Source organism: Prionailurus bengalensis, chromosome A2 (genome assembly GCF_016509475.1).
Source record: "Prionailurus bengalensis isolate Pbe53 chromosome A2, Fcat_Pben_1.1_paternal_pri, whole genome shotgun sequence".
Taxonomy (NCBI): domain Eukaryota; kingdom Metazoa; phylum Chordata; class Mammalia; order Carnivora; family Felidae; genus Prionailurus; species Prionailurus bengalensis.
In genome coordinates, this window is record NC_057348.1 from 50,246,670 (window position 1) to 50,256,499 (window position 9,830).

Genomic DNA, 9,830 nt, shown 5'->3' on the forward strand with positions numbered 1-9,830 from the left:
GCCCGGGTGTGGTTCCCCCTCCCCATGCCCCTCAGTACTCTGTTCCACTCTCTACCATTGTTTCTGCCAAATGGCTTTCCAAGAGTTATTTGTAGAACATCCATCTGGGGTCTGCCTCCTCCACGAGGCTTTAAACACTTGGAAGGCAAATCAATGAATCATCCTTATTCCCCCAGCCATAGCACAGCAACAAATAGCTAGCCTACTGTGTGGTCTGGGGGGGAAGTCACTTTATTTTTAATTTTTTTTTTTTCTCAACATTTATTTATTTTTGGGACAGAGAGAGACAGAGCATGAACGGGGGAGGGGCAGAGAGAGAGGGAGACACAGAATCGGAAGCAGGCTCCAGGCTCCGAGCCATCAGCCCAGAGCCTGACGCGGGGCTCGAACTCACGGACCGCGAGATCGTGACCTGGCTGAAGTCGGACGCTTAACCGACTGCGCCACCCAGGCGCCCCAAGTCACTTTATTTTTTATGGCCCTGGTCTTCTTTCCCTACAAGAGGGTTCAGGGAATCTGGTTGCTGACAGGAGCACTTGGGAAGATGGATAAGAGAAGGCTCTGCCAATGATTTGGGAGGGTCCTTGGGACCCTTTCTCAGCTGCAGTATGATTTCATTAAAGGTTTTTATTCCTTGTTCCCCAAAGGGGACACCCTATCTTTCCATTAGGAGTTGCAGGAACCACAAGCCCCTTCCAGAAACAGGACAGCCTACAAGAAAGACCAGATGGGCCCTGTGAGGACAGGGCCAACTTGGCAGGGAGCACCTGCACTCCTGGTGGCCGTGCCTCTATCCTAAGGGATGGGTGACATACGCTAAGGCCCCACAGTCAGTCACCAAAGCTCCTAGAACCTGGGCCCCTGCCAGGAGTCCAGCATCTTTCCCACCAAGGTATCCTGAGAGCTTAACCCAGTCTCTAGTCTCCAACTCAGAGCTGGGGTGGGGGGAACACTAAGGAATAAGCCTTTGGGGAGCAGAGCTGGCCTGGGTACCAAGGGAAGTGGGCCACTGATGGCCTCAGATCACTGCTCCGAGCACTCCCCAGCTATCAGTGCCCAGAAGAAAGGAGGTGCCACCTAGGTCCTATTGTCCAGAATCACAGCAGTCCCCTCCTCAAATTATGGGGACCTTATCTTACTTGAAGAGGCTCTTGCACACCAAATCTGGGAGGGAGCTCGGTATGTAATAAAATAAGTTCTATTATAAGAGATATGGTTTTTAGAATAAGGGAGGGGATTTTTCTTCTTCATCCCTGGTCTGGGATGTCTCCCTCTAAGAGAAGAGAGATTGAAACCACAATTACATCTGGGACCATCGGAAAAACAGGACCTGGTCAGGCTAGAAAAGAAAAGACTCTGAAGACTTCTTATTTTAAACAGGGAAGAGACATGTTCTAAGTAGCCTTGGGGGGTAGAATCCAGACGAAGGAGTAAAAGTTACAAGGAAAGAGATGTCAACTCAATGTACGAAAGAATTCATGATGGCCTCGGCTATGGAAGGGAGACCAGCCCATCACTGGAAGTGTCCCAACCAGTGGTGGGAGGTGCTGCCTCCAGCCAAGAATACTGTCAGAGGTGTCTCAGCAGCCGACGGTGGCAGTGCTAAGAGGTCTTCATGGTGACTGCCACATGGGTGCCACATCCCAGAACATCTCTATCCATGCCCACTTTGGTCCCAAAGTGTGTCACTGTTAGAAGATATTCTTTCTCTGAAGCTGCCCACATTACAGACTCAAAAACTGAGGGGACAACATTTTCATGGCTGGGGAGGGTAACTCAATTGGGATAAATGGGCAGCCATCTCTTACCTAAGAAGGGACATTTAAATTACATAAGTCCCATAGCAGTCTCCCTTTCTGAAACCTGGGCAAATATTGACCTAGTTTCAGATTTCATCAGTGTTGCTTCTAAAAACTTTTCTGGGGGCACCTGGGTGGCTCAGTTGATTAAGCATCTGACTTTGGCTCAGGTGATGATCTCACAGTTCATGAGTTTAAGCCCCGCATCTGGCTCTGTGCTGATGGCTCAGAGCCTGGAGCCTGCTTCTGATTGTGTCTCCCTCTCTCTCTGCCCCTACCCCACTTGAGCACTTGCTCTCTCTCTCTCTCTCTCTCTCTCTCTCAAAAATAAATAAACATTTCAAAATTAAAAAATAAAAACTTTTCTGGATAATCCCATACCTTGCAGTAGACCCAAAGTTTCAATTATATTGGAAACCAGCATGGAGGTTTGGACCCTACGACAGAATCAGAGTGTTTAGAATTTTAAGGGAATTGAAGGGAACTGAAGAGTTTACCCTACTCTCACGTGGCTTGCCAAAAGTCATGATGCCAGAACAGAAACACTACAGATGATAATATTTTTCATTAATAGCAAGTTTAATTTTAAAGCCCTGGGACACATAATCTGATAATTTTTCTAGAGTCAACATTTATTCCATGCCTACTCTATTCTGAGCAATGTTGTAGGCACTTTTCATCCAATTAATCTTCTACAATTCTTCAAGATGACATGATCTCCATTTTTATTGTGGGAAATGTAGCTCAGAGAGGTTAAGTGACTTGAGCAAAATCAGCCAGCAATCAGGAGGCAGAGCTTGGATGTGAATCCAGATCTGACCAAGCCCACTGCTACTAAGAGAAACTCTGATTATAAATTGCAAGACTGCTAATGAGCAGTGTTTTAAAGAGGAAAAATTGCATTTTAATATTAGTAGAAGCTTATAAGACTATGGATACATGATTTCCAATATATCAGAGATCAGATCCTACCCAAATACATGCTAAAATATCTCTGTACAGTTTCCAACTTCAATGTGAAAAGGGATTCCAACAAAAATTTAAATTCTAAGATTTCACATGGGTTTATTTCATATGCCACCTCAGCTCTGAAACTTAAAGCTTTGAGATGCCCACATTAAAGACAGCAGTGTTGGACCTGTGCAGGACATTCAAAGTCAGCAAGTTCAGGAACTGTGAAAACGTACTTACTAGTGTCACAGGCCTCTCCAGGATTCAAATGAATTGTGAGAATACTTTTCCACCCCCCAGAAAAGTACATTCATACAACATTTTGCCCTCACCTTCATGTTCCTCAAATTAAGAACTCCTGACCCATCTCCTTTTATAGATGGGGAAACTGAGGCTAAATGACTTGCCTGAGATCACACAGCAGAGTCAGGACCTGAACCCCACCTTCCCAACCCCCAATCCGATACTCTACCACACTGCTCCTTCCAGATCAGGAGCAAAAACCTCTTATTTTTAAAACACACCACATTTCTTACTAAAATGCCATTTCCTTCTTCATCTATTTAAATAGTCCTTAGATTGCATTGTGTTTCTGTCCCAGGAATGACAGCCTTGGGGTCATGAGGACTGTGTTCCTTAAGCAGTAATGAATAAGCAGCTCTTTGCTAGAGGAAGATCACAAGTAAAGACAATCCATGACATTTCTTTAAAATTAACTTCATCTCAGAATGGAGCCCAAGTGAGGTATTCTGGTTTACATGTAGCTGGGGGCGCGGGTGGGGGGCCTGTCAGCCAGAGAAAGGAAGATTGAAGAACACGAGACTTGGACCGCGATCAGGGAGAAGAGTTCTCCTGGTTGTTACCATCCTCCCACACTGTCCAGAGAGAGGCACATAATGGAAGAACAGCCAACAGGCTGCAAATAAGCTTTACAAGCAAAAGGAAGGAAGGAAGGAAGGATGCCCTCAGCAACACAGACCCAGAACCCGACACAGCACGGAGGCCAAAGGGAAAGTTTTGGTCAGCGCTGGCCACAGAAGTTGGCGCCCCAGGTCTCCCGGCTGTACTTACTGTCTTCCTCACTCAGATCCCTGTCCATGGTGCAGATGTCCAGCCAAGGAGGTGTCTGCCCTCCCAGTGGGCTCAGGCCGCTGGGATCTGAGGGACCACCCTCGGGCCCTCCCAGAATGCCGGGCCCATTGTTACCCGATTTGAATACAACAGAGGGAAACATCTCGGGGAAGCACAGTGTCCCTCCGAGCTGCTGCTCTGGACCCAAACTGCAGGGGTCCTTGCAGCTCCTACTCACAAGAACTTCTACTTGCCAGGCTCTTACACGGTGCCTCTAGCCACTAGTGCCCATTTTTCTGAGCTGGGATTCAAACCCTCATCTGTGTGACTCTCAAGTCGGAGCTCTTGACCACTCTGATAGCTGACTCATGTGTTGGAGGCAGGCTTCTAAGTGTCATGGGGTGACAGGGGAAGCGATACAGAGAAATGTAAGAGCACACAGAGGTTACCTCCCCTAGGGGGAGAGAAGATACGAGTGGGGTCTCTGAAGTCTCCAGCTCTGACCTCCTCCTCTCACTGGGGAAGCAGTGAGGCTCGGATCATGAGGTGGAGCCATGCAGTACGTAGCAGACAGAGCCAGCTTCCAACCCAGGCTGCGTGGCCACTGCTCTCACCACACCAGCCTAGCCCCCTGTGAAGTATCTGTGGGTTTTTCAAAGTCTCTTCCAGAGCCTTTTGCACTGGAGTTTGAAACTGCTTCAACCCAATGCTTAGAGGATCACTCCTCTCTTCTGGATGAGTCTAAACAATGAACACCTAGACTGGGTCTCCTGGAGGTGGAAGCAGACAGCTGTAAGCTGGAGCCACCTCCCCCACATCCTTGGCAATGACCCCCCACACCTCTGGCCAGGGAGGCCTTGCTCCGTAGGGCAAAGCAAGCACCCCATACCCCGCTTGCCCAGGCCAGCAATGGCTGTGGGGTTGTACCATGATTCTCCTCAGTGAAGACTGACTACTGCATTCACCAAGGGATGCATTGTCACCAACTTGTCAGCGGCCTGTCTTGGATGGCCACAATGTACACACTGATGGCTTAAAGGGACCCCACAAAGTACCTTTGGTCTCTCTCTGTGCCTCTTTCACCCTCATCACGCACTGCCTACCCCCAACAGAATGCTAGTGGCAGTAATAAAAGTAAAGAAGCAGTAGCAACAACTTGGCAAATGCTTCTTAAACACAGGCAGATGACTCAAATAGGTTTTTATGGTTGGCAGGGGCACTGAATTTCTTAAATTTGAGAGTTATGTAAGTTTCATTACTGCATGTGCATGAGAAAGACCCAGATCCTGAAAAATATAGTCTTTTTTTTTATGGACACTGTATGTGCCCTACTGGATATAGTCTTTTAATACCTTTATACAGTAAGCAGTTTTTAAGTGCTTGTAGAACTGACTCCATAGTAACAGGATTACCATGAATGTGTGTGCCTGGGTGTGCATATATTTTACTCTAAACATATTGTGTATGTGTATCTATGTCTGTGTCTGTGTCTGTGTCTGTGTGTGTGTGTGTGTGTGTGTGTGTGTGTGTATTTGAGCCTAAACACAATAGATAGATGATGGATACATGGATAGATGGATGGATGGATGGATGGATGGATAGATAAGTAGATCGATAGATAGATAGATAGATAGATAGACTACTCATGGCTTAACTAAAATAATATACCACTATTACACCTCAAGTACTTTATAAGCAGCAATATATGCTTGCCTAAATCCCTCTGCAGCATTTGAAAGAAACTATAGGAAATTAGTTAAATGGCAAACAGAAGGAACAGAATGTTAAATAGAGTTGAGTATTAAAGACACCAGAAATCTGGAGCCTGCAGAAATGCAGATAACCATGAGTTGTATCTTAAGAATGAGAGTGCAGACCAAAGAGGGTGATAGTCCCTTGCTGCACATGTTAATAAACATCTCTTAAAATACATGGAAGATGAATAAAGCAACTACTAGACCTTTCTAATCTTGCTTAACCATCAAGGCAGGAAAGCTGTCTGTAACCATGTGCTAGAGTGACTGACAGCAAATAATATACCCATTGCCACCTAGTAATCGTGGTGTTAGCGGGAACAGGCTTCACTAATTCTAGGACCCAGGCCAGCATAAAGCTAATACTGGTTCCCACCTCCTGCTTGTATCAAAGGGGCTTTGGGTAGGAGAAGACAGGCATGAACTGTGTGCATGAAGACAGGCTTCTTATAGTCATTCTGTAGCACTGCCATTGATGTCAGGAAGTGGGTTCCTTAGAGCTCTTCTTCCTGAACCAGTCCTCAGTGTTCCATGGGTATGATCCATCACTGTCCCTTCTACTCATGGTAAGTACTCATCAAACATTCGCTGGACGAACAGAGCTGTCCAAGAGTTGACTCCACCCATTCATTTCTGACTGCGAACCTTGTTTATTCTTGGAAACAAAGTCTATGTAACCTTACTGGATGGTCTCTGGGTCTGAAGGGTATGTTGTGGCTCAGGGAAACATGTCAGGGCGGTAGAGGCTTTAGAAGGAAGTCAAGAAGTCACCTTGTATGACTGCAGTTGAATATGATGGCAAAAGAAATAGAAGGGTTTAACAAATACCTTCGAGTGTTTAAACAGCTGTCATGGGGGAGGAGGTGGCAGAATTGACTCTCAGGATACTCACTGATGAGCAGGCGTGCTGAGAGCTGGTCCACAATGGGGGACCATCTGCAACTTACCAAAAGGAGTATCTGTCTAGTGAGTAAAGTGTAAAGCTTCCTTCTGTTTGATTGAGCCTCTCTGAAGATTCAAGCAGAAGCATGACAGTTACACAAAGTGGGCAGTAATACAATGTTAACAGAAATGGCTTCAGAGCTGGTGTAACTGTGTTCAAAGCCCAAATGACCCTTTTTGGAGCATCCCTGGAGGACAGGTGACGGGAAATTCTGTGGACAGGTGATGGGGAAGAACTGTTAACAATGCACCTGGCTGTGCATTTTTCCTGCAAGAAGAAAGGGCCACAAGGGAAGGGCCTACACCAAGGGGCTATGGAAAAGGGTTTAACGGGATGGTCAGGAACTCTGGGAGGAACATCACCAGAAAATTGGTGACAGGAGGTTTGAGGAAGAGGTATACTGATAGATCTCTCTGAATGGATAAGGAATATGAAGAGACTTATATCCCACGTCCCATGTTGCTGCTCACCAACTTCAGCAGAGGGGGACTTCAGTAATCAAGTTTATGACATGACCCAATTGTGGGCACCAGCCACTGCTGTCATTGCCTGGAGGGTCAGAGTGACAGGGTTGGAGGTTGTGCGTGGGCTTCCACTCAGCGGTGCTGGCTGGCCTGGCTACAGCTAAATGCTCAGTCTGCCAGCAGCAACGAGCAACACTGGTCCCAATATGGCACCACTCTCTGAGGTGATTAGCCAGCTGGCTGGTGGCCAGTTGATTACATTTAACCACTTCCATCATGGAAGGAGTAGTGCTTTGTTCTTCTGAAACAGATACTCTGAATACAGATTTGCCTTCCCAGCATATAATACGTCTATCGAAACTACCATCTCTGGGGGCCTGGGTGGCTCACTTGGTTAAGGGTCCGACTTCAGTTCAGGTCATGCTCTCCCGGTTTGTGAGTTCAAGCCCCGCATCGGGTTCTGTGCTGCTGACAGCTTGGAGCCTGGAGCTGCTTCGGATTCTGTGTCTCCCTCTCTCTCTCTGCCCCTCCCCCACTCACACTCTGTTTTATTTTTTTTCTCTCTCTCAAAATGTTTTTAAAAAGAGAGAGAGAGAGAGAGAGAGAGAGAGAGAGAAACTACCATCTGTAGATTCTAACAAAAAGGGAGCAGAAGCTGCATCTTCTGAGACTAAAGAATTTATCAGAAATTATCAGTTAGCCAAGCCCCCTGCTTGCCAATTCCCTACTACTAAACCTCAGGCCCCTGCTGGCCACCGCTATTTTTTCTCCCACCAAAATGGGGTCTCTGCTGTGTCTCCCAGGCTTCCTAATAAACTCACTTGGGCTGGCCCTGGGCTCTTGTTTCTTAGTCTAGTCGGTAGGAAGTGGTCTGTAAATAATATAAATTCCCAGGCTCCACCCCCAGAAATCCTCATCAAGTATGTGTGAGGTAGAACCCTGGATTGTGTGTCTCTTTTTACCAGAGCCCCAAGTAAGTCCAATTCAGGTTGCCTACATTTTTAAAAACACTGATATAAGGAACCCACTCAGGGTAAATTCAGCATTCCAACTTCTTTCATACAAGAGTCATTTTAAGATACAACCACGAGATGTTTAATGTGATTACCTCACCATCTGTCTTAGATTTTTCTTTTCATGGGGGGGATGGGGCACTTTCTTGGGCTCAAGATGAAGACATAAGAGTGAGCTAGGTACTGTAGAGGGGTCATTGTCTTATCAACCCATGGGTTTTCATTTTCCTCCTTCAAGGGCACCAGTCCTATGGGGGTGAGAGCAATAACCACGATGAGAATTGGGAAAGCATTTTAGAGTTACAGCTGTTGCCTCAGTTGGTGGCAGCCCCAGGCTGAGTAACCCTAGGACACTCAAATACAGATGCGTAACCATCTGCTGATGAGTTGATGGCATCAGGAGTTCACCCAGAATTTTAAATTATTCAGGATTCGGCCATTTTTTACAGGTAGACAAGCGCAAAGGCTCAACTCCAGTCAAGACAAGGTATTGTCACAACGGTGGTGATGGTCCAAAAAGGTTATTGTGGAAAACTTCTCGTAACAGGGAATCTACCCCATTTACCATTTTTAAGTGTATGGTTCAGTGCCATGAAGTATATTCACACTCTACAACCATCACCACCATCCATATTGAGAACTTTTCCTTCATGTTCAGCTGAAATTCTGTCCCCTTCGAACACCAACTCCTCATTCCCCTCTGCGCCAACCCCTGGTGACCACCGTTCTACTTTCTGTCTCTAGGAATTTGAGGACCCCGGTACGTCAGATATAGGGCGGAATCATAAAGTATTTGTCCTCTTGTGCCTGACTCATTTCACCAAGGTTCATCTACCCAGTAGCACATAGTAGAGTTTTCTGCCTTTTTAAGGCTGAATAATGTTCCTTTGTATGTACAGACCACGTTTTCTTTATCCGTTCACCCACTGACAGACATCCGGGTTGCTTCTACCTCTGGGCTACTGTGAATCACGCTGCTGTAAACAGGGGTGGTGTGCAAATATCTCTTCAAGACCCTGCCTTCAGACCTTTTGGGTATATGCCCAGAAGCAGATTTATGTTAACATAATAAGAAAACATCTTATTTATGTTTTCAAAAGGCTTGAAGAGATGAAGTGCGCTGTCCACACAGTCAGGAGGCAGCCTGGGGCCTCCTAACTCCCGTCCTGCCTTGCCCCCCTGCCACGCGGTGACACGCGAGCACTGGTTCCAAAACCAGTCTTGCCTTTTCCAGATGAAGGTCTTGCCCCCCATCTGATAGGGCTCTCCGTCACTTAGTCACCCAGTGAACACTCACTGAGCATCTACTAGGAGCCAGGCCCTGCCCCAGACCCTCTCAGCACTTTGTCTAAACCCGGATCCACTCAGAACCCCCGCAGGAGCCAAGACTGCCCAACAAAGGAATTCTGCCCAAAGGGCCTGGCAGATGCGATAACATTGTTCCTGGCTTATCTGCAGGCTGGCTGGCTGGAGACCAGCGGTGCCCACGGCCGGAACTGAGGATGGAGTGGACGAGAATGGTCTTGACACAAATAAGAAGTCTGCCCAAGCGGGAGGTTCCTGGAACGCTGCACCCAAGCACCCCCCTCTCCCTGAGAGCCAGGGAAGCTGGCACATCCCTTTGGGTTCAAGTCACAGGCTCCTGACTGCAGAGACGGTAACACTGAGGTCTTCTGGTGCCTCCCAAATGCCAGCGATGAAGGGGTATGCTTTCATGGGTGCTCTCCCCCCTAAACCCTCACAACAACCCATAAGGTAGATAATATTCTCTTTATAGATTAAAAAAAAAAAGGGACTCAGAGAAGGTGAGTGACTTAACTAAGGTCACACAGCTC

At 47.0% G+C, this 9,830-nt stretch overlaps 1 protein-coding gene across 1 annotated transcript in view; it reads right to left on the minus strand.

The window, feature by feature from the left end:
- The window catches only part of SSUH2 (ssu-2 homolog), a 30,349-nt gene extending 26,500 nt beyond the window's left edge, over positions 1 to 3,849 (minus strand). Inside the window, exon 1 of the mRNA XM_043589407.1 lies at positions 3,822 to 3,849. Within this exon, the coding sequence (XP_043445342.1) occupies positions 3,822 to 3,849 (28 nt within the window). The remainder of the gene's footprint in view (positions 1 to 3,821) is intronic.
- Between the last annotated feature and the right edge of the window lie 5,981 nt (positions 3,850 to 9,830).